The sequence below is a fragment of the Lineus longissimus genome, chromosome 2 (assembly GCF_910592395.1).
Source record: "Lineus longissimus chromosome 2, tnLinLong1.2, whole genome shotgun sequence".
NCBI lineage: Eukaryota > Metazoa > Nemertea > Pilidiophora > Heteronemertea > Lineidae > Lineus > Lineus longissimus.
The window spans coordinates 23,600,351-23,625,338 of record NC_088309.1 but is presented as its reverse complement, the minus strand read 5'-3'; the positions used below and the strand labels follow the sequence as shown (position 1 = coordinate 23,625,338).

At 42.0% G+C, this 24,988-nt stretch overlaps 3 protein-coding genes across 5 annotated transcripts; 2 read left to right on the top strand and 1 right to left on the bottom strand.

Moving 5' to 3' along the window:
* Positions 1-1,087: 1,087 nt before the first annotated feature.
* Positions 1,088-7,715, bottom strand: LOC135483132 (arrestin domain-containing protein 3-like). Of its 3 annotated transcripts, none has more exons than XM_064763694.1 (8): positions 7,424-7,715; positions 6,365-7,142; positions 5,502-5,648; positions 4,192-4,421; positions 3,765-3,947; positions 2,882-3,064; positions 2,503-2,689; positions 1,088-1,874 (listed from the first exon to the last, which is right to left on the bottom strand). In XM_064763694.1, the coding sequence occupies exons 2-8, from the start codon at positions 6,483-6,485 to the stop codon at positions 1,708-1,710; spliced, it is 1,218 nt and encodes a 405-aa protein (XP_064619764.1). In that variant the 5' UTR covers positions 6,486-7,142; positions 7,424-7,715; the 3' UTR covers positions 1,088-1,707. The 3 variants fall into 3 exon arrangements, with proteins under 3 accessions (XP_064619764.1, XP_064619765.1, XP_064619763.1); XM_064763695.1 differs by having other exon boundaries at positions 7,624-7,715; XM_064763693.1 differs by having other exon boundaries at positions 6,365-7,715.
* Positions 7,716-9,248: 1,533 nt separating this feature from the next.
* On the top strand, positions 9,249-16,740 carry LOC135483807 (long-chain fatty acid transport protein 2-like). Its single transcript, XM_064764857.1, has 11 exons — positions 9,249-9,448; positions 10,504-10,887; positions 11,221-11,331; positions 11,592-11,798; positions 12,265-12,426; positions 13,672-13,796; positions 14,242-14,433; positions 14,826-14,919; positions 15,065-15,266; positions 15,685-15,785; positions 16,036-16,740. Exons 2-11 carry the CDS (start codon positions 10,530-10,532, stop codon positions 16,350-16,352), a joined length of 1,869 nt encoding a protein of 622 aa, XP_064620927.1. The 5' UTR covers positions 9,249-9,448; positions 10,504-10,529; the 3' UTR covers positions 16,353-16,740.
* Positions 16,741-19,776: 3,036 nt separating this feature from the next.
* On the top strand, positions 19,777-20,664 carry LOC135483020 (potassium voltage-gated channel subfamily C member 1-like). The gene has a single exon (XM_064763518.1). The coding sequence runs from the start codon at positions 19,777-19,779 to the stop codon at positions 20,662-20,664; it is 888 nt and encodes a 295-aa protein (XP_064619588.1).
* The last annotated feature ends 4,324 nt before the right edge of the window (positions 20,665-24,988 follow it).

Sequence of the window (24,988 nt, the reverse complement as noted above, 5' to 3'; positions counted from 1 at the left end):
GTAATATCTTAGCTTACGCTCAGATCTCAACTCAATATTTTTATTTTTGCATTTGTGGTTGTTTCCAAAATTTCAGTTATTCAATACTAGAGACAAGTTGAGAGACTATGACTTTTCAATAGGGGGAAACAAAGAAAAAGGGGTCAGTATATCTGTCAGCGTTCCCAAATAATGAGGGTCATTACATGTACACTGTACAATGTAATTTGAAGCGTTCCTAATTTTGCTTTATTTCCTAACTTTTCAGCTGTCACCGATTTTGCCTTGAGTCCTTATGTCTTGTACATCTCCATCGGTCTTGCAACCAGCGCCTTACTTTTGGTCAGTACTGTCATGATCATCTGGAGAAGGTGCAGGAAAATACGACAACAGGAACTGGAACTGGAACATGGCGACCATCCGAAATCCCCTAGCGGCAAGGATACGAACGATAATATCCATGAGATGATGGAATCTCCATGGCGGCCTCGTGGACACCATCTCTTCGATGTCGAACTTGGTGATATGCCTGACTTGGTGCAATCGCTCTCTTCCCATGACCTCAGGGGACCTGATGTCGCGGCGGGCGACGGCTCGAACATGGAACCCAGACCATTGCTTCCCGCTGCTGGTTGTTCGGAGGATACGCCTCGGGTTAATAAGAACTCGAAGAAATCTGTGAGTTGGGGATACGTCAAATACAGATACTGTTGTCCGAATGACTTACACGACACCAGTGCTAGATTTGCCGAGGCAGCACTGCAGAACTGTTCGTTGATCAGCCAACCCGTTGCCTGCACCTCATATCAGAGACATAATGAGATCAGTCATATGTGATTTGTCAGTCAATTCATGTTGTGAAAAAAAGAAGAACTCAAATTAGGAAATTTCCTCTGCGCTGTCACGGGTCTAAGCAAGTCCGTGGCACTATGCACACTTCGTCGCTTTTCGCGCTATTGGTAGACGGAAATTCTTGAAATATCAATAACAATTCGTTCGATTTGGCGATTTATTGTACCAACCACAGCATTCCATTAGCCGAGTTTATATGCTTGGCATGAAGTCAATGACGTTGGATGGACATCACCCGTATGATACATCCGAAACTACATCATGATTGTACATGTACCTACAAATTTCAGCAAATGACAAAATAAAAATTACCAGAACCTATACTAAAGTAGAATGTAATGCAATTAGACACTATATCATTATAAAGGGCATAATAATTTCAAAATGTCGTTTCTGTTTCTTCTTTCTTGACTGTGTGTGGGTTGTCTTGGCAGTGAGTGGTGTACCTGTCGATAAGATGGTTAGCGCTAAAGCACACAGTAATGTCGCACTCAGAGTCCACTGAATAACGAATGGGACAGTGAAGACCTTTAATTTGAGACAGTAACATCCTGAATCGGTCAACCAATACTGTGGCTCGAGCCTCGAGGATGTACATATGAGTCAGTCACAATCTACGATGACCCCATGACACCTAGACTGTTTTGAAGGAATTCACACAGGCTGGCAACTTATTGCACCATGGACTGCTTTTGCAGCAGACTCTCATACAGTTGGCTAATTAGGTGTTTCCCGCATGTCCCATAAGCTTTTACTCTCAGCTCGTTACCTTTGCCATCGTTTTTGACATAACTCTGTCTTCAGTGTTCGACCCGATTTCAATTGTGTACGTCCATGTTTTCTGAGTGTTCTATAGAGAGGAATTTGCCACAGCTATCACCTCTGAAAACTCGATCTGGAAGATCGGGTCGTTACTCTATCGGGGAAGTTGTAGTAAATATAGTGGGGGGCAAATGTCATCACGCCCATGGTAAAATCGTTGTCATTCTCATCATGAACGTCGACCTTCCCGAAGACACATTCTTCATACGTTGGAGGGGGTACTGAAAATATACAGGCTTTAAATATGTATTCGGTTAAAATCAGCACGATTCCGTTTCGGTTTCAATTCATTTTCTGTAACTTCTATACAACCAGTTTTTCATTGTCCTTCCGTCAAGTTCAGCGCCATTTAGTGATATTAAAGCGCATAAAATTTGTGAATTAAATCAATCAAACGGAAGTGTTCCGCATGCCAATGAATGCCACGACTGCATATGGAAATTGAGTCCGGCTATTTAATTAGCCAACGAATAACGCCTGAAACTATTAGAAAATATCAATTTGGATTGAAATGATTGGACATAAGCTGATAGGAAAAACTCATAAGGCCGGTTATTTGGTAGATGGGATGTTGAAATGAATTTTAATTTCATTTTGCGAGGCAAAAAGATTCTGTTGTGGCACATGGGTCCGCACATCCGTTTAGGATTAGTTATTATTAATTGAGTTTATTAATGTGGCCATGGCGTACTAATGGTACATTGTGGTTGCCCACACGTTTAGGATTAGTGGTTGGACGCAGTTCGAGTGTGAAGGTTTACAGCAAATGCATTGCCCCTGCATTAATTCGAAGACAAACCTGTCAACTTTCCAATGATAAATGAGTGCATAACAGAAAAAGCCACGTACCATCTTTGTACCAGTTTTTAACTTGGCCACTCTGCTGCATAGAGCCCGTTCGCCTGTTCCCATTGGTATGGATAAATTGGACTTGGCTGCTGGTTGGTGGTCGACTTGGAACGGGAGGCGTCGGGACGACCAACAGGGCCAAGGGCACTTCAACGTCAAACGCTGGACCAGCTGGGATCACCACAAGCTTAAAGTACAGCAATTACTTCTTCGTGAATATACACCACGATAGCGGGGGGGGGGGGGGGGGGAGGAAATGTCCCCCAGAGGTAAAAACAATTGTTTTCGACTATGATTTTGGCCGAAAAATAAAAAAGAGCCCTTTTAGAGAAGATTGCTGTTACTCGTAATGAAAAGTAGTCTACACAGACCTACCTACCTTGAGTTTATAATCAACGTCGATGATCCTACATCCTGCAAGCCCTGATGGTGGCACAGGGGGCAACTTCAGTTGCCTACCCGTCCAAATAGCCGTCTCTCCAGGTCGTATCTCGCCTTGCCCCAGCTCGGCTACTGTCCGCGTTGAGCGTCGCGATTTAGTCTTGGCGTGAAATGTTATGATCTGGGAATGGGATGTTTTCAAAATATACGATTTTCCCTTTCAATGCGGTCAAACGATGCCAGTTTGATATGGATGAAGCGAATTTTCCCGGCCTCGGTTTTTGTTGTAACGTTGTTCTTAGATACAGCTGATGATGACCGAATGCGTGCATAAACGCTCTTAGTGTAACTCACTAATGATAAAGATGATTCTTTCTCTGCGCTGGACTCGGGCGAAAGTATTACATCGAGAGAGTACAAGTAAAAATAATGACAATATTGGGTGATATGAATAAAGAGTAGTAAATGCTTTTATCTAAAACTCCACGTACATTTACACTTGGCCTTTCTGTACAAAATTGAAGTAAAAGCATTTGCTAGCCTTTATTCATATCACCCATTGTCTCTGCAGACCATTTCTTTCTTGGCTTGTGACCACGTCGTTTAGAACAACATCTTGTTCCATTAGTTAACTCGAGCATGGGGAGCTGGTATAAATCACATGACCAATACGAAATGATGATGGTATTACAGTAATGGTGATTCATTGGCTGCTGCTTTCCATTTCAAAAGGTGAAACATAGTTTCCTACTTTCATGAGGTGCTATTTTTGCTTCTATCCATTTCCGCTGACATGGGCTTATAACTTAAAAGATGACCTTGGAATAATCAATGAGCAAGTTCGAATTGTAGACATGCACCATCGCAGATCACAAACTTACTTGTAAAATTTCCAGCTTGGAAGATGCCATAGTCCGGTTACTGTGGTTGATGACCTCTCCATTCGGCCTCAAATCCTCTCCAGGAACGAACGCGGTCTTTTCCAATTTCAAGATGGCTGCGATTGGACCGGACTCGCAACACATGCAGCATAGCGTTTTCTGAGCCTGTCCAGACTGAGGTTGCTGGAATTATGAAGGAGATTATGAATTGCTTAGGTCCGACCTCAGCTCAATGATATGTGGGTCACGTTCAGTCCTCAGTCAGAGGTTCGATAGGTGGTAACACTAATTGTTGGTTTGTTCATAAATACACTGAAAATCTTGTTCATACAACACATGTTGAAACCATCATTTTGTGAAATCCGAAAGACGCCCATTTTTAGGAATCTCATGGCAGACCCGCTACAAAACTGCAGTGTATACTCACAAATGCATTAAGTTCTGTGTTCGTATCGACCTGTCCGATAACATTGAACGGCTTCTTCGTAGTCTTGTCGAATCTCCAAGGTCTGTCGATATAGGCCTTGGCCCAGTACCTTATTCTTCCGTAGAGGTTAGACTCAAACGATGCCGGCAAGTTAGGCGGTAGTTGTACTTTGAATGGGTATTTGAATACACCAGGTTTAAGTACTGGGTCTTCACCCTCTTCGCCTTCAGCTGGATCAGAGATACATGTATTTGAACCGTAGGTTTAGTTAAGAACTCAATGGTAATTAACAATATCAGTGTATGACTGAAGTTAAGCAATGAGAAGTCAACTGTTATTTCGTCGAGCTACTCATGTATATCGAAGAAACAGACCATACTCACATTCGTACCCCAATGATAACTGAATCGCGGTGGTGATGGAGCGACACTGGCCTTAGGTCTTGGATTTCAAGACAAAGATTAGCACATTTCAATCAAAACATTCTTGCAGTGTAATATACAATTAGGTAAAGAAAAAGAAAAAGAAAAACCCGACTAGATTTAAGGCTGAATAACATTACATGAATGATAGAACCCCATAGCAAACTGATGATCTTTCCGTTTCACCCAATTTTTAACTACCACCCAAGTTTGAGCCATGACTGATGATCGTAAACCACATTTGAAACACACATCGTTGAACATCTCGCCATCAAGACACATTATAGATGAAGTGTTGCCCTGCGATCAAATCGAACCAACTCGGGGGAATCGAGTAACCTTAGCGATGACATGTTTGACCACCGCCACAGGAAACCGCACTCGCTCGTTCTCTTCTCGACTGGATTAAAACAACACCGACTGTGATGTTACGGCAAAAAGTAATGATTTATTAGCAATAACGTCGTGTTGGCCAACAGGGGTTTTGTCGGAAAATGTTGACGGTGAAAATGAGATTTTTTATATCGAAACGTTTGAAGCTTAGTGTCATGGCAGTAGACGGGCAATAAATAATTTGCAAATGTGTCTGATGAAGCATGCGTCGATAGAGACATTTTGTATTAGAAGCTAATGCACCAAAAATTAAGTTGCGACAGTCAGAGATTATGGGAAGTGGGACCACCTCAACGCAGATCTATATCATCAACACTTCATGTGAATAAAACACTCAACAAGTTTCCGAACACATGATTTGCGCAGTAACAATATATCATCTTAATTATAATGTACCCGGTATTCAGGTGCTCCTGCTGGTGGCTGGGAAGGACCTGGCCTCGCCAGTGTTTTTTTTACTAGCTGGCAATGGATATTATCAGTCAGTCCACTTACCCTTTCCAAATAATACTTGTGTGTGGTTGAAGTAAGTTTCTCCCGCAGTGAATGCCTTCGTGACAGTGCGGTGGTTCTTACCGGAGCCTGACGTGTAGCGCTCCGTCCAGTGCACGAATGCGCTACCATGGAGCAGGATACGGATACCTGAAAAAGCCAAATTGGTTTTTCTTTCTTTATAGCAGCTATCAATTTGACAACAAGAATTTTCTACAAATACCGAATGCATTGGGCACAGTGATGCCAGTGTGTAGGAGAATCTGTCATTGGATTGAGTGTAAGTGGCCGGCTGGGACGAAAAGCTTGAAAGACATATACTCTGGTAATAACCAATGTCAAAGGTGCTAAAGATGAGCAATGTCGATGAGATCAGGGGTCTATTGGCAGAGTTCTAACAAAATGATGATAGTGAAAAAATTGATTGGAATATTGTCCGACTTGTGTTGACTCAATAAATGAAGTTTATTTATTCAGCAGTTTGAACTAGAGCAACGATTATCAATGCTTGATGCATAAATACAATTTGGTGATGACTGTGATGTTTGATCATTATACTTGCATGCAATTTTCATCATAAGCAACCAATGGCTCTGACGTCTCAAATGAACCAAGTGTTTATAAACGGAAGCCAGATAATGGATCAGCCGACCAGAAATCGAAACAGTGGACTGCAGGATCGTTGGCCCCTGTTATTAGAAATAAATCTCGGGTGGCAACATGATTCATCCAGGTAGCTTACTACATGTAACTATAGTGCGTAAATGCACTATGAGAACATTAAGTGGTGCTCAAAGAGAGAATGACAGGTGATCTGTGTTCAGCCACCTCTTATAGGCGGCTGGATTATTTAAAGATTGACCTACCTCTAATTTTGATCTCGTTCTGTACGTCCACTTCTACGTATCCTTTGACCAGTTCTCCTGCTCTGTAAACATCCTTGGGGTTGCTGAAGTGTATGTCAAACGTTTTCACTTTCTTTCCCATTTTATGCGATTCAAAGAAAGTTGATGACGAAATACACTAATTCAAGGAGTTGGAACTTTTAAGGAAAAGTCATGTCAAGCAATATTGATCGAACGTGTCCTCGGATAGATTAACTGTGTCAATCAATAGTATTGATGATCAAGTTTTCATTCTTTATATTTGACGTATCGTGTCGATGCCTCTTCTCCTTGAAACTCAAAGGATCTCATAATGCTCCAACATGCCGGTACATGATGTTCACTTCGCAGGAATTGAGAGTTTCAGGCGGCGAGGATCACGTTTATTGCGTAGTCCGCACGAAGTCGGCTGAACCCTCCGACTGAATCTAATAAATTATAGTCCACTTCAGAAGAAAAAGCAGCACTGTCTGTATTTTCTCATGTAAGTCTGAAGTATTTCAAAACACTTAAATATATATAGTGCCAAAATTGGACCACGGTTGACCAAAAAAGGTTATTTAAAGTGAAACACTGGCAAAAACTTTCCCTGTCACTGTAGGTTTTATGCGCGCTGTACCGACCATTAATGAAATGAACTGAAGGTCCGTTGGGAATCTCAGGATAACACGTGGTTGAGCATACCGATGACTTCTGACCGCTGATGAAGTTATGCATGCAGGTAGCCCTGTTAATGTTTCTCGTATTTGTTTCGATAATTCTAGAAGTGAAGAATGGAATGCGTTATTCGATTAATTCTTCCGTTTGGTCTTTTCGATCCAAAAACAGACTGCTATCTTCACCGAATAAAGATCAGATGAAAATGGGTGCAATATTAAAAAAAAATTGGTTCAGGATGAATAATGCTCGCAGGTTCCCGGCCATTACATGCCGACATACCGGCGGTGAACATCAATCCTAAAGTCCCCTCGGTCATACAGACTAGTGTTTGTTCCTAACCAGTTATGCCTGATCGTGGAATTCAATGTGTTGACAGTTTACCTGTTGACGGCCTCGTCGTACGATATCACATATTGAGTCAATGTATCCAACACGTCAGCAGGTTCCCATCATTGATGACTATATCACACAAGGTTGTATCTTCAGCAAAATGAGCTGTTGGCAGTCAAATTGAACACCCCGGCCATCTAGTTTAGCACAAATTGAGTCAACACAATAGCTATCAAATGACAGCAGTTTACATTTTATATCTGACAAAGTCATTACTGGTACGCTGCGTCTGATATCACCTTGGCAACAAGTCAGTCAGTCGGCGTTTGTCTGGTGAGTAGGAGTTTTGCTTTTCACCAGCAGTCGAATGAAACAAACATCCCAAACATCCCACCAATGTGGTGAATGCGTTATATGAAATCGACAGAAACCTTAAGCTAGGATGATTAATGACTGGTAATGCGGTTGTTCTTGAGTTTACTTAATCATTTTAATGCTAACCTGTTAACTTGACAATGCTAGCAATTACTTAAAGAGCTATCCGATATGAATAAGTAAAAGGCTGAGGCATTTAATGTTCCGCAATTGCATGATAAATATTTGATCAATGCAATGTACATGTATTGTAATGTACTCAGTGTTAATGCAAAATCAGAAGATTTGATATACGGCCTTGTGGAGTATGGCCATGATTGGCACCTGCAAACATTGGGTGATATGAATAAAGACTAGCAAATGCTTTTATCTAAAACTCCATGTACATTTACACTAGGCCTTTCTGTACAGAATTGAAGTAAAAGCATTTGCTAGTCTTTATTCATATCACCCATTGTTAGTGTAAGAACCGTCCTGTTACCAACAAGAGTACGACTTAGAATAGAGGCTGTCACACTGAACGTGTAGAATGAGAATGTCGTTTTCCCGATTTCTTTTCCTTCCTCGCATCTTGACCACCTTATCAAGATGATTGATATATATACCCCGGCTACGTTTAGAGGTAGTACACGTATAAGACAATGAGGTTTAGGATGCTTTCCTCGTATTCGTAGTGCTATTAGTCACTTGATCGATATACATGGAATGCATATGTTACGCCAATGCGCTTGATATCATCCGTATAGCAGTACGCTGTTCTCTTGTAGAGGAATGGGCAGTCATACCATGGATTGAATATAGACCTACATACTGGTAGAAGATGTATTTTCCAATGAGGTCGTACCTGATGTTGAATATAATGGATTGAATGTAGACCTATATCCAAACTCGCAATGCTGATTAAAGCTAGGTCGTACTTGATGTTGAACACAATGGATTAGGTGCAGACCTATACATGTATATGCAAACTCGCAATGCTGATTAAAGCTAGGTCGTACTTGATGTTGAACACAATGGATTGGGTGTAGACCTATACATGTATATGCAAACTCGCAATGCTGATAAAAGTTAGGTCGTACTTGATGTTGAACTCAATGGATTATGTGTAGACCTATACATTTACATGCAAACTCGCAATGCTGATAGAAGCTGTATTTGGAACGCCTTTTCCTTTCTCTTTCTACCGTGGGAAATCAGCTGAGACTGGGTCAATTGTCCGGATATCCCGAGACGCAAACTTCGAAATCAATATGTAATTCATAATCATTTTTTATCGACGCCATATAGACCTAAGTGGGGTTGTTTATTGTTGTTCATTCGCCAACGCTATTTTATATCCCATGTAGAGCAAAACTTGTTAACCTAATTTGAATTAATTCCATGGTTAATTTGCCCAAAGGTGTCTATGTGTCACAGAAGTTGCAGCATACTGAGTTGTAAGATTGGCCTATATCATTGACTCCATGCAAGAATGGCCGCCTGGGGAGTCGTGTAATTTCGTGCAGGAGGTGCCCCGATCAGGTGTGACACATGTCAGGCTCATAGATATTGTCCACATGTGTGTTCGAATTTATATGTAACATTGAATTTCGCTTTTGCGCATATGTTGCCGCTTTTGATCGAGTTGTTCATTGACAAGCTACACTGTCCACGCCACACCCTTCGGTCGGACTCCACGAGGCAGAATACTAAAATAAATAGGTAGGTTTCAATTTGACGGTCAATTCGCATGATTGCATGATTGCATTTTATTGTTTCGTATCTATCAATTCAAGATAGATAATTCACATGGTCGTTTGATGCCATTAAACATCGATAGACAATGCTGGCGAGAAGCTGTCCGAAGGTCATCACAACATGTTCCGACTTAGTTTTGATTTCGTAGTAATTAATCAACCGGTCTTAAATCGATGAAACTACAGTGCATGTATACTTGTCGTGTTAGAATCAATATGTGACCTCATTTAAGGGCTGACCATGGGTAACACCACTTTCCCTAGAATTTGTAACCTAAAAGCAATTAGAACGCTATCAAAACGAAGTGAATGGCATTTTTAGGGAGTGGGGGTCTGTACTTTGTTTACAACGTTTACAGCCTCATGTTTTAAATATGCATTCACTTCATTTTGAAGGAGACCTAATTGCTTTTGGATTTCAAGTTCTTGACAAAATGGTGGTAAATATCATGCCTATGGTCAACCCTTAAATCGGCTGGGGTTTTGCATGATCATCAAAATATGGTACATGTCGGTACATTGTATGTCTAAATGTATCATTGTACTTTATTCTCGCGACCTCCACAAGCTACATGGTGGTGTAGCACTTGCATATGTTACAAGGGTAGCAGCTGCTGTACACCTGTTTACCTTTTTTTGCCATGCCGTCCACTCCATTTGTGACATCCAATGTTTAATTCAATTTCATATCATATGAAACTGTATTGCACTGATTATATCTTCTGTGGAAGAGATTTCGTTTACAGTCTATGATAGTAGTGTCGAAATTAGTGTTACAGGAAACTTCTTTAACACTGAAATCAAAAAGTGCCAGGTTTCGTTACAAAAACAAATTAGTGCATGAGCATGGCCCTTCCAGAGTGGAACCAAATCTAGTCAAAGACTATGATGGATGATCTACTAAGAACGTTTCTTTCTGCAGCAACCAACTGCTGTAGCCTTTAAAAGAATCCTTTATTATGATCGCCTTTTTAAGCAAATCGTTAAGAAATCTCAATACCATTGCTTTCCGTTTTCTAGATCTCCTTTAGACGACCAAAGGCAGCATGATTGTCATACTACTTGCCATAGGTGGATTCCTCGCTGTCACGATTGGTGCTGCCTTCTTCTTCATACCTTGGCTTAGTACCGACATCTACTTCATCTACACGTGCGCTAGCCTAGTCAAATCATTCCTGACATTGGCCAAGAAAAAAGTCCTTATAGTGGATCTACTGGAAAGAGGAGCCAAGCGACACCCAAATAAGACAATGCTTCTTTTTGAAGGCGATTCTTATTGTTATGAAATGGTGGACAATCAGGCCAATAAGGTGGCGCGCTTCGCGCAGGAGATCGGACTGAAGACAGGAGACACTGTCGCCATGATGGCACTGAACTCCCCAGAATTTGTATGGACATTATTCGGTAAGAAAGTTCAACATGGTACATTATAATCCTGATCACGAGAGCATCTCGTCAACCTGTTGAAGGTGTGTTTACGATGTGGGCGATGATGCTGGGCTTGTGGGCTTTGCAGGTTCCTCAGAGATTCTTAAAAAGGATCAATATGCTGATTGTTCTTATTGTCCCGCCTTACGCATATGAATTAGGAAACCACCAGCCTTTTTACGATCATATTGTTAGTACACATGTATTCAAATCTACCATCTGTTCTAGCAATGATGAGACTGGAACTCTCACAGCTAGATTTTGCTGGAGTCATTTTACTCAATGAATTCATTTTTCGATTATCTTCAGGTTTCTGCAAACTTGGCATAAGGGTTGCGCTACTAAACACCAATTTGCGATCGAGGTCATTGTGGCACTGCATATCAGTCAGCGGTGCGAATACTCTCATTGTTGGAAAAGGTGAGTTACAATGGAACTAAATACATTTAGAACAACTAAAAACTGGTCACCATGCTAATAATCCTTTCGAAAATGAATATAGAAAATGTTATCTACATCTGTCCAATTACTGGCCTTATCCTGATATCCACGATTTGTATCCAAGTCAAGATATTCGGTCCCGATCTGTGGGGAAACATCAACACGGCGAGGGGGAGGGGGGCGGGCAATAGGGTTATTTATTTTCTCATTGGGCATCACAAGTAACGATTATCTTTCAGACTTGACGGAAGCAATAGAAACCATCTCAGAAGAGCTCAAGACAGCAGATTATGGCGTTTGGATACAGGGTGATCACGTTCCCGCCCAGTACAATGCTATGGACGAAGCTTTGACCGGACTGAGCACAGACCCGATAGATCCTTCAATTAGAAGCAAGATTGACATACGAGAACCAGCGTTTTACATCTATACTTCAGGAACAACAGGTATGTTTTTGATATCTGGTTAAATTCTGCTCCAACTTTCACACCGAAAGTGTTTAGTACTATTGAGCACTCATCAAATATGCACATGTGATCCGACAAAAGTGCATACGTTTGATAAACGAACTCCGTGCTTGGTGCTCGGTGCATGGTGTCAATACCATGATGACACGTAAAGTATTCATTTTTATGCTATACTTTTTAGGCTAACTGCATTTTACCAAAAATATGTAAGTGAGGTTGATATATATTTTTGACACTTCAAAATTCTTCAGGTATAGGGAGGGGTGACGAATTTTTTTTGAGGAAGCATAATTTTTCGAATAATCTTTTCACGAATTGCCTCATCACCAGATTGCACTGTCGCATGAAATTATCCCTGAAAAATATCATTCAAAAATAAACCATCATCTTACAAACGTGTTGCGAAGAATCAATTTCTAGAGGTTTCTGACCCTTTTTGTTGTAGGTCTTCCAAAAGCAGCAATTGTGACCCACCGACGATGCTGCGGTGCTGTCAGCCTCATCGGCAAGGTGTGTAACATGGGTGCAAATGATGTCCTTTATGTACCCCTCCCGCTGTACCATGCTGCTGGACTGGTCCACGGGATCGGAGGAATCTTATACCTTGGTAGGTGGAATATGGAACGAAAGAACAGCGACAGAATATCAATACTTGAGTATCGTATATGCACGGACTTCTGTACACTTATATTCTAATGTGCTCAAGTCAGTGTTTCAGATGCTTGTCCCTAAACTGTAATAGTTACGGTAATTCACAAGTGGTAATATTACACAGCCCTGGGCAGCTGGCTTTAGTTGCCACCGTGAAAGAGCTCAACTCTGCGAACAGCATCGGTTAGGCCTACACATGGATAATCTAGACTTGTGCAACGCCACCTGACTATTTTGGTACGGTAGATCTAAATGTACATGTATTCTGGTCACATACTGCTAAGTACATTCGGCCAGGGCGACATGAAAAACACTTTATAGGTCAGTGCAACAATGTACATGTAATACAAACTGAAATAACGCCGGCAAAATAAGTTATAGAAGATGATTTATTTTCACTGCACTACAAGTAACACAGTGACAGGATTTAGACATATCAGACAAATTACAGAACTCGAACATAAAACCATGTACATGTTAATACGAGAAATAACATACTTGGTGGACACTATCGATTGAACGGAGCCTGTACAAAATGCCTATCGTACGTGCAATAGGCGAATGTGAACCAGACCCGCTCAACCCAGCCAACGTCTACACAAGTATAGAAGCTAATCACTGTTCCAGCACTGCACTACACGCAGTCTTGGTATGGTTTACGTCATCTAGTATGTTCAGTCAAGTAGTAATAAGATTACATAATAGTCCCACCGACTTGAAGGCCGGGATTTCATTGTGCTGCCATCTGAATCCGTTTAGTCTAACTATTATTGTGAAAGGACATTAAATGATAGCAGTGCATGCGCTTGATTAGCCCCGTGGTTGTTAGTCAAGGGTAAGAGTAGCTGCTGATTTTTTGTGCTGGATGTGGTAGTTTTGTTGTTCCTCTACACATACCATGGGACGCTGTAAGGCCTTAGTATTGGATTATATGATAAACCAGGATAGACACGTCATTGCACGCAGTAACAATAATAGGATTTTCCTGACAAAAAATTTAACTTTAGGTAATTGAGTAATACATACAGGTTGCTAATGTTGGCTCATAAAGAGAGGATGGAAAAAATAATACAAAATAAAAAAAAACAGGTTCAAAATCAAAATCTAAACTCGGTGTTTTAATGTACTAATTTCGTCCTTTCTAAGCTAGGAAATGAATGGCAGCTACTTGACTAACAACTGTACATCTATCGAATTACAGGTGGGACAGTTGTCGTTAGGAAGAAGTTTTCTGCCTCTCAGTTTTGGGATGATTGCCGGCAATATGATGTCACCGTCATTATGTACATAGGAGAGCTATGCCGGTATCTCACGAATCGGCCAAAGGTACTGTACGTTTTAGCTGGATAAGTACATTTATATGTACATGACTGTATTATTTCGTGACCAGCTCGCTCGAAAACCGTCATCACTGTACGGTGATCGGCGGGTCAACGGTCAACATATGCATTCGATGATACGATCTCATACCTTTGGACGACTGCGTTTTGTGACAACTATAGTTCAACATCGAATATGACGTGTTGTGCAGTCGAAACATTTGGGTTAGAGCCACCACCGAAATGATGAGAAATTTCATGATTTGAAGAATTTAAAGCCAAAACTCGTGGTTTCGAGGTCCAGTTAATCAAAACAAATTAATCTCTAACTTTTCGTGAAGTACAATACATAATTAAATGTAGAAAAATATCGCCAAATTAAATTCATTGCCAAGTTAGTGACTGAAGGTGTTTTGAACCGCGCTGATATTACCTGTGTGTCGACAATTTAGGATCCACGGGACCAAGATCACAAAGTGAGGTGCGCCTATGGTAATGGTCTCAGGCCCGAGGTATGGTCAGACTTCCAGTCGCGGTTCAACATCAGATACATCAGGGAGTTCTACGCAGCCACTGAGGGGACTGGTTTCCTCATCAATGTTAACAACGCTGTCGGAGCAGTTGGGAGACTTTCACCTATTTTCGTAAGTAATTTTCATGATTGTTGTTACCTGGCCTCGCATTACTTTCCTGCTATGATTGAACCGGCGATGCCCGGCTGCGGCATCCAGCCTAGCCGATAAGTGCACATTTGGCTTGTCTTTATAGCAATGTACGTGGCACAGAGCAGTGCTCCATCTATCAATTGCTGTATTTTCTAAAACGATAGGTGATCTGGCCATAAGCGACATAATAAGTGGCACATTTTGATATTGTCGTGATGGATGCATATATAGCTTTTCTGCATGTTACGCATTGCTTTTCTGGCCAAAAGTCATCAGTCGTCCATGCTAATCAAAGAAAACTCGATTACGTGTACACGTACAGTACATGGTCAAGATGCCATTTAAGACTCGATTTATTTCTCCATTTCCAGCGGGCAATATACCCTTATAAGCTGCTGAGATATGACATAGAGGAGGAATCCGCCTATCGTGGCGCTGATGGCAGATGTGTGGAGGCTGAAGTTGGTAAGTCAGCGGGATCTGTAAACATGAAGTTAGAGTCATCATTTTCTGAATAACAATGACATGTAAGTGGTCGAATAACATAGTGAAAGTAGGGCTTGCAAACTGAGAAGATCCGAGTTCACCTTTCTCATAAATACATTTCCAGGCGAACCAGGACTGTTTGTGACAGGCCTTAACGATGGTAGGATGGAGTTTGACGGCTATAAGGGAAAAGAGGATATTAATGAACGACGTATATTGAGGAACTGTTTCAAACAGGGCGACTCATACTTCAATTCTGGTGACCTTTTAGTCATGGACAAGATGTACAACGTATCATTCGTAGACAGAGTTGGGGACACATTCAGGTACCAGACGCAGACTTAAGTAGCTTTGACATCATAAGTTAAAAAAGATGGTGCACCATGGGCGCCCGCCTTCCCCATTTTTTCGTCGGGAGCAACGTATTTCAGGACTGCCCATAATTAATTTTATCCCTCGGATGTTTGCAAAACGCATATTGACACTTAGAATTTGTCTGTGGAACAGCCAGCCCCTTGATCACACATTAACATTTTAGCACTTTCATTTCTCGTTGGGTTGGGCTGCATCAATCCCCTATTTTCCAAATATTATGATGGCGGCTTGTATTAGCACCAGCGCCACACACCAACATCAGGACATGGGTATGCATTTCTACTACATTTCCCCCTGTATTCGCCTACATCGTGGCAGAATGGCGGCCTTGTTGGTTACTAATAAAACATATTTCAAATAAAATTTTAGGTGGAAAGGTGAAAATGTCTCCACTACAGAAGTCGCCACCGTACTAGCAGACGGCCAGGGTCACATTGCATCCGTCAATGTCTACGGTGTAGAGGTACCTGGTAAGTGTTATGCCATATATTTTTACCAACACTTTCTATAAAATATTTCCTGGAAGTTTGGGTATAGAATGAAAAATAACATCCTCACACAATATTTCTGGGTAGGGAATGGAAAACATATTCACATTTTCAGGGAATGTAACAAAAAAATTCATCTTCACATATTTTCTGGAGAACATATAGAGAAATCGTTCACATACATGTAACGCGGTCCGCTCTCTGAACGCAATATGATTTTGCCTTTTTTAAGGTGGGGATGGTCGTGCCGGTATGGCTGCTATAACATTACACCCGGGCAAGTCCATGACCGAAGACCTCCTTGCCAGTCTTCATGCGAAGGTCTCCGAATATCTTCCCATGTACGCCAGACCACTCTTCCTGCGGATACTAATCGAAGTCCAACAAACTTCAACCTTCAAATATGTAAAGGGGAACGTTCAGCGGGAAGGATTCAACCCGAATGTCATCAAGGACCAGTTGTTTATATTGGATTCTAAGAAACATTCCTACGCTCCATTGACAGATGAGGTGTATGAGCAAATTCAGGGTGGTCAACTGAGACTTTAAACCCTGAAGACACTCCTTTCAAACTGTTTCATAGCTCCCAACTGCACAAAATTCTTAACACTTTCACACGGCGGAAATGTGCTAGAAGTCCGTGATAATAGTCATGGCAGTGACATATCGGGATTTAGTAAAATGAAGTTAAAACCAGTGTCGTACCCGAACTGAAGATGCGATAGAATCTTTTCACCGGCGGTCCGGTCCGTCTAGTAAGATCCCTCACTGATAGTTTGTTACGGCCCTGCACAGAGCTCGCCTCACTGTCCAGGAGTGAGTACTTACAAGTAGAGAAAGCACTCGCAAAGATAGAAACTACGTCAGCTAACTTCTAGGCTCTGTCAAGTATTATAGGACTGAAAAGGTTTTTTCTTATTGTAACTCGAGACTGTACATGTATACTCAAATATATTTTTACTTAAAACACTGGTATCCGCGTTTATTAATTAATAGTGAAAATGCACACTCTGGAAATGAAATTCCATGAAGCACCCGCTCAAGAGCCCCCAGTCTTTACCTCCATGTGCCACTCTTCCAAGAACATGACATATTTAGCAGCCTTGGCTGATGTACAGAACACTTTGATTACTCTACTAGCTTTAGATCGATGGAATTTCATCATCACGTACAGTCATTTACTGTGTACCGTTCCCGTCAAGTACAAGCTTAAATGTTTCGGCACGTCAAATATGGACCGATTTCAGAGAAAATATCATCAATTTGATATACCTAGCTTATTTCACTTCAGACAAGTGACAATTTATTTGGCTCTTAAAATCTGGGAAGCCTGAGTGGTAGTAACAGGGAGTTCCTCCCATTGATTTAGCGCTCTACATCAGCTGACGTTATAGCGAATGTACGCGATGAGTGCACTTCCAATGGTGATACTACTGAGAGCAAATTTAAATCACGCGTCATGTACGCTGGGGATATCGAACAACACGGTGGAAGAGATAATCTACATTTAGAATGCATTATCATTGTTTACTCTTTCGAAGTGCTGTACGTGGAATAACATGGCGCACGAATGCAGTCATACTAACATGAGCCGCGTTCACACTGGGGGTTTATACCGAATCGAAACCGGAATAAGGCGCTATTCCACTTCGGTGCGTCACACTTGATTTGTTTCAAGTGCAGTGTGACCCCAACCGATACAGTGAAATCGGTTTCGGTATTTCGGTATGGAACAAGTGTGAACAGATCTATAGTATTAGTTCAAGCTCAACGCTATACGCCCAAGAGTGAATTTTTCAGAAATCCATTGCCGATAGATTTGATCTGTGGGTTGTTATCTCAAAAAGGCCATCTAATTAGGATCACCACAGTTGACAGTCAAATGGATATCATTAAAATCAACGTTGGTGGGTCTATTTTCATGACGCATCGCAGGACAGTTCAGAACATACCATGCTCGACTCTAGCCATTGCCGTCGCAAATGCAGATTACTACGAAAATAGCTTGGACATGTTCTTCTTCGACCGACGTCCGGGGTTGTTCGAGGCGATTTTGGAAGCACACCGAGATGGTGAGATGCATTTCCCCAGCGAGGCCTGTGGGAGTGAACTGGTCGCTGAACTAGAATTCTGGAACCTGCCAGTCTCAATGGTGGCGCCATGCTGTATAAGTAAGGTGAGAGGTCAGATGTAAAAGCCTTTTTACGACGACCGTTTGCGGTTATCGGTCCCATCCCACCAGAATCTCATTCTGATGTCTGAGAGGAAGAGTAGTCGTATCTCTATTTCGCTGTTCCTCTACCGAAAGGGCCTTTACAAAAAGCAGCACACTGATTTGTGCTCCTTATTTGCACAGAAAAATGCGATGTAAACGTGGCCGCCATCCTCCTCATCGTCACTTTCGGTATAAAAGCCTCCATTCGTTTGAATAGAAGCAATTAAAGAATTTACAAGGGGTGCGTACACGTTACAATTGTTTTGATGATAAACGTTTATTAACACCGAACTAAAGTTTAGACTAGTATTTGTAGTTGGCTACCAAATGTTCTCTTTGCTCAATGCCACTTGGCCTTGTTGTGTAGGTACAGCGCGCCATCACCGAAAGAAAGGTCTCGCAGACTGTTACTGAAGAGGTTTGTTCGGACTGTGAGAAGACCCTCGAGGCATTGGCAAAGAGTGCACGGGAAGAGGAAAGGAGACGTATCCGTACTTGGCTGTTCCTAGAGTTCCCCGTCTTCTCGAAACTGGCAAAGTTAAGTCTTCCAAACGGATTTGAGTTCGAACTTCTGCCGATCTTGGCGTTGATTGGAAGTCCTGTAAGGAAGTTCCGGTGACGGGGACTTAGCCCTCATCGATGATATTCAAGTGCCTGTACTCTGCCAAGTTATACTATTCTTAAACCCCGCTGTATTAAGTCGCTGATAGGGTGATTACATGTGCACAGTCATTGACCTCAGCTATAACCTATTAATAGCTATGTTAGCATATGGGCCCCATGCAAAATTCATCCTGATGACATGGTATCACCGAATAGCATTCCGCGAAGATGACGTCACTGCAGCTGCTGCCCTCTATTTCCCCATCGCTGAATTACAGGCAATGTCGGACAAACATGCGGTTTCGTAATGGATTCAGGCTTTCTATAGGGCAGTTAGATTCAATCTGGCACATGTCCGAGTGTTGGAAATACTACATAATTGTTCTGAATATTTCTCTCTCTGACTCTATGGTATCATCCATGCTAAAAACAATGCAGGGTCAAAGATAATTGACTTTGAAATAAGCTCAAATGCGTTGAAATAAGTGTCGATGTCCGACTGTCACGTGACTAAATCGTCATCAATATCTTATGCAAATGACCTTGTGAGCTATAAATAGTAACTTCGCGGAATGCTATGGAGACTGCTCTGCAAGCGTACACACGAGCCGAATTCCCCGCTGCCATCTTGCTGTATTGACATTACATTAACTAAAACGGTGTTGTTTGTATTTAGTTTGGTTACTCTAAGCCATGATGTACAATGTAACGAGTACACCAGGAATTGAACGGATAACAGAGAACACAATTGATTGTGTTCAGTTTTCGTGCTACCAGGGTTTATTCTATGTTTGAAAAAAGTAACCGGCGTCTACCATAAATCGATATATCTATATTTTTAACCTTTTGCTATTGAAATTCGAAGCGTTACATCATCATGACCGTCGGTAGGCATCGTACATGTTGTTCGTATTGAATAATCAGGATTAAAACATGATAAATTCTTTCAAGACATGAATTTAGCCGAGTCCGTTGAATGTTCGCCGAGTCTGTGAGACCGGCGTTGATTTCAAAATGGTCTCAATTCCTTCAATCTGAAGCCGATATGATTGGTCAATGACAGACTTTTTTTAAATACAGTAATCCATGTTCATTTATCAACCGAACACCTTGCTCTATCTTTCAACATATTATTTTCAGGCATGGTCCATCTTCATGGCTGCAGTCCTCATATCTTCTCTGGGCACCTTTGGGATGCAGTTTGACACCAACATGATGACAAACAGGACGCGGCAAACACTGGCGGCTGGCCTCACTGAGATCGTATCCCTTATCGATACAGAAAAATGGCGGTTGTTCTGGATCGCAGAACGATGGTGGGGTTGCTACATCATCGACATGGCAGTCAATTTAATCATCACAGTTGAGTTCGTCGTGAGGTTTTTTGTGTGTCCATACAAGAAGCAGTTCTTGAAATGCGCGGGTACCATCGCGGAGATCATAATTCTGATGACGTATTTTTTAGGAATGATCATGACCTGGGCCTTGTCATCTAACAGGAGTAGTCCTGCGCTGCAATGGATATGGCTTATTATGCTGTCGCTGCAAATCCTCCGGCCGCTGAGGATGATCCGCTTAGCCAAAGTCAATATCGGGGTCCGAGTGCTTCTGTTAGTCCTCAGGAAAAGCAGCTCTGAGTTGTTTACCGTCCTCATATTTCTCGGCATCGGAACGCTGCTTTTCTGTTTCTTGATCTTCGCAGCGGAGATAGGCGTTGAGGAGAACTACCCGTCGATCTGGTCCGGCGCCTGGTGGGCCGTCATGACAATGACCACAGTCGGTTACGGCGACATCTACCCCAAGAGCACTTTCGGATACCTGGTCGGCACAGCTTGCGCGATCAGCGGGATGGTCATTGTTGGCTTCTCTATACCGATTCTCAGCAGCAACTTCAACATGTATTATGGCCATGTTCATATCGCCGAGGAAAAACTGGAAGAAAAGATGAAGAAAGTCAAGCAAGTACTTGGTCCAGATAAATATAATCACAACGGGATTGCAAAAACGGAATGGGCATACACCGGGACGATAGCGACAAAATAAGTTCAATTTTTGTAAAGGCAACAATCCACCGAATCGGATACATACCTGAAGGGCCTTGGATGGGACACTTTTGATTTGGCATGAAAATGTGCAGAACGTATATATATTTTCGATGTTTGTCTTGCAAAACGTAGGCATGGGTGCTGAGTTCGTTAAGATATACTGTCGCTACAGGTAGTTCTGTGAGCAATCCAATGGACGGGTTACAATGGTTTCGCCTAAGTCAGAGCAGGGGAAAACCGATAACCAAAACATCAGCCACTTCCACGTGTTATTAGGAGCATTTTTGTGTTCAAGATCTGTAACCGTTATCCCTGCTCGGAGTAGATTCACGTTATAAGGTTCACGATCAGGAATAATCAATATGAACAAAAGGAGAGGAAAGCAACTACGTTTCAGTTTCACAGATTCCCAGCAGATGTCCCCACTGATTTCTCGCTCTCGGCAACTTTGAGGTCATCGAATATTCATGTATTGGAATAGATCTCTCAATTTGTCTTTCAAATCGAAATTGAGTCGAAATTGGGTTGGACTCCGCCAGCTCTTGAATGGATAATTTCTATCATTATTTCTCGTCACCCGCCCCTTTCTCAATCAGCTCACACGAGTTCAACAGACATATTTCAGTTTCCCTGATACATGGAAGATGTCGCTGACGTTATTCGTTGAGATGACAGACCGAATATAAATTGATGGGATTATAAGTTGCGAACTTTTTTCTTCGTGATCTGCACTTTGGTTAAGAAACGCATGGGCTCATGAGGGACCTGGTCGAGACCTTCTATCCTGTGTCTGATGTCAATTAGTAAATGCGTGGCGCGGGCCTTAGCAGGAAAGTGGCAAGTCATCGCAGCGACCATGTCCGAGCATAAATTAGGAGACTCGTAGGTTTTTCCGTGGCGAATGAGGCGAAATGGTGTCCCATACCACGGCAACGTTTTATATTCCGGGCGGGAGCGATAGCATTAGCGTAGGTAGCGGGGGGGGGGGGGAGCAAATCCCCAGAAGTCACAAAAAACATGTTTTTGACCGTGTGATTTTTGGTCCCCCAAGCCAAAAATCTAGCTACGCCCCTAGATAGATACACAAAAGGCAAGCGTACCTCTTTCAATCCTGAAGTGAGAAGCACTCAAATTATGAAATTGACAAAACTAATCTTATTCAAATGAAGACTTCGTGGTGATGTATATTGGCTACATGGTTGTACATGTACTGCCAACAGTTTTCATTCGATTTGATTCAAAAGTCCTCTAGTCGACACTGCTATCATATTAGGGCCATTACCTCCACACAAACATTGGTCTTTTTCAATTATTGGCCGGAAGTGGCGACCGAAGCTGGAGATTTGGATGCATTAGGAGAATCAACAACCTCGTATATTCGATTGAGCTAGGCATATCTGAGTCCTGCTTAGTGACATTCTTTCATATTCATAGCAGTAGGAGATTAATAATACGTTCTAGAGTCGCCGCAAAACGTCCTGACTGAGATGAAATAAAGCTTATTAACTTGTATTCATTGGGTGATTATGACACCCGGTTCTGGTAGCGAAAATGAAAGAAGCCGAGTTGGGCTCTCTGATTTAATTGAATAGCAGGCATTCAGCATCAGACAGGCTGCATTGTTGTCAGAAATTTATATCATGGATGGAAGAGAAGACGATTAATCGTCCTGGGGTAATATGTTCAATATGAACAGGTATCAGAATAATCGAAGTTAACTAAGAGGAAATTGCCCTGAAAAACAAACTTTCCTATCCAATTGGCTGAGAATACTGGCCGGGGGTCTGCTCTCGAGAGCGGCGGCCCGAATTTAATTACGTCATTGTGTTGGTAAGATGACTATGTCATTGCTATTGAATTCGCCAGGATATTAACTGACTTCGTTTCTGATATTAAACATAGCAACTCGGCCGTGAAACGACGCGCTTTCAAAAATAAACGGTTCGCGATTTCGACGGAAGTTGAGAATCGGCAGCAAAGAGCAACGATGAAGGAACGGAAGGTTTGCATTGTGCAGGCAATTGATGGCAATGGTTCCAAAGCTTTGTTAACTTACGGACCATGCGATGCCATTTATTTGCAGCGTAGGAAAGGTGGTTCTACGGTCCGATGGGCTCGACTGAACAGAGGGCGTGTGTCATGAGTTGCAGACACGGAGCCCTCGGGGCGGATGGCAATAGTGCGTCGGAACCGGGTGATCGAACCGCCAGAGAGAGTGCCGCGGGTCGCGACGGTTGGCTGATGATGGCAAAGCAATATGTTTTGATTTTGTTCGCGTGTCAGGGACCACATGACGACTCATTGCGTTCTGAAGAAGGAACGACACCCAGTGGGGAGACGTGGACATGGTAGCCTCGATCTGTGAATTCTCGATTCATCACTCTTGTCATGTATAGTGGAATGGATAAAAAAGAACTCTGCGCTAACCACATGTAAAGAACATCAGTGTGACGGTGGTTGGTATTGAAGGATCAGGCTGGGGTACATAGAACACAATGTTAACTTCATGACGAACAAGGGGATAGGTGTTCACGTATACGTTGACGTTTCGGGAGCTTTGCGAAAACTCCCTCATATTGTGAATATTTTAATCTAAACCCTCAACACTTCACCCTCATTTTCTGGTCAAGTTGCTTTCAGCAGTCCCAAAAGCCCCATCCCTTTACCCGACGATGACTTCATACCTAATTAATTATGAATCAAAACAGAATGATTAACGGTTTAAATGCCAAAGGTATCATTGGCTTTGTCGAAGGGATCGCATATCAAGGCAGGCACGGTGGGATATAATTAACTTGGCTCATATTCCAGAGATGTCCAACCACGAAATGTATTTAACAATGACCAAATGAAGCCAACGAACGTCATTTCCATTAGGCGGTCACGGCATGGCGCTGGATAAACGGCGGCAGATTTGGTGTTGACGTTTCAACCCGGCCATTCTTCCTGTGGCTTATTTATTGGCGGTCAGTCCTTTCTTATGAAAATATAACATGGGGTATCAGGTTCTGCTTCAGATGGCTCGGACCTCTCGTTAGTAGACGACTGGATACTGACCACAAAAAAAACGTGAGCTGTTCCCGTGTTCCCGTGATAAATAAAACGATGAGCTGCACTCATTTCGCAGTCCAACTCATTCCCGAGGTTGAATTATAGCAGACATCTAGTGATATATTCGATCTGATCAAATTGACGAACGTTTTCATAGATAATTCTCCTCCATCTTTACAATAATATTTTAAATTTCAAGTTAGACCTGAACATAGAAACGTGTTTCGATAGGCGAGCACAGAAAAGGCATCAATCTCTGCCGTAGGTAAAATGAGCATTTTCGCACCGATAAAAAGTACAAAATGCAACCATTTGAATATGGCCTAAAGGCCTGTTTATTATGAGTAGAATAGTCGACTCGTTATTATCATAACGACATTGTATATCAAACAATGGTCATATTTGTAACGGAAGGTCCCGTGATTACCCGTAATGACCGGAAGTTCCGGTCGTGACGTAAGCAGATTGGCCGGTAGTAAAAATTGTAGCTTTTGTTTCTCGGCATAAGCTTATAAAGATGACACGTGTTTTCATTTCCATCGATGTGAAAATAGAATATACTATACATGTATTTAACAGTTTGAGAAAGTGTGACCGAGACAAACGTTCTTTTACTAAGAATTGAGAACTTGGTGTGACAGATGTCTAAATGCAAGTCCCCTGAACGAACTCTTTCTGGAGGAGTCTCTCTATCTGGGATGTGCTTTCCTGGGACAACTGCCGTGTACACTCGTATGCTAAATTGGAATCACATCCTTCGATCATATTCGAACAACCAACATATCAATCCCGCACCTTAAAACCTAGTGCATTCGGTTCTATATGCACCGTGATGTCAGTTCAACATGTACTTCTTTTTATCTTAGTCGACTATTTCTCGATAGGTTTTGGTAAAAACTTACCATCTTTAAAACAGATGCTCTGGGTTTATTACAAAGCAAGAAAATGTGTCCACTGTTTGTGGTCAAACAGGCAAACAAAGTAAATATCACTTGAATAAACTCATAATTGCTGTTAACTGGCCAAACAGGTGGTCGACTAAAAACAATAAAATGTATATTTGTATCATTTGAGTCCATTATACAGTATATAACACTAATGAATAGCCACCGTTTGCTATTACCATTGTTTTCACTATGTTAATGGTGTTAATGGAACATGTTTTATTTTCACAGGTTAGGTAGGGACAATGTGTAGGATGCCAGGGCCTCGGACCTGGCAATCTGATGGGATTAGTATTGAGTAGGCCAACATCCAGTTCCTCTGTGGCA

Bases quoted from the DNA above. Each gene is read 5' to 3' on its own strand.
- LOC135483132 (XM_064763693.1), bottom strand. From the start codon at position 6,485: ATGGGAAAGAAAGTGAAAACGTTTGACATACACTTCAGCAACCCCAAG. The intron at 5,649-6,364 runs GTAGGTCAATCT...TGGCTTTTTCAG, and splicing joins GAACGAGATCAAAATTAGAG to GTATCCGTATCCTGCTCCAT. The intron at 3,065-3,764 runs GTAAGTTTGTGA...TCCCATTCCCAG, and splicing joins CCAAGCTGGAAATTTTACAA to ATCATAACATTTCACGCCAA.
- LOC135483807 (XM_064764857.1), top strand. From the start codon at position 10,530: ATGATTGTCATACTACTTGCCATAGGTGGATTCCTCGCTGTCACGATT. The intron at 12,427-13,671 runs GTAGGTGGAATA...ATCGAATTACAG, and splicing joins CGGAGGAATCTTATACCTTG to GTGGGACAGTTGTCGTTAGG. The intron at 15,786-16,035 runs GTAAGTGTTATG...GCCTTTTTTAAG, and splicing joins CTACGGTGTAGAGGTACCTG to GTGGGGATGGTCGTGCCGGT.
- LOC135483020 (XM_064763518.1), top strand. From the start codon at position 19,777: ATGGCTGCAGTCCTCATATCTTCTCTGGGCACCTTTGGGATGCAGTTT.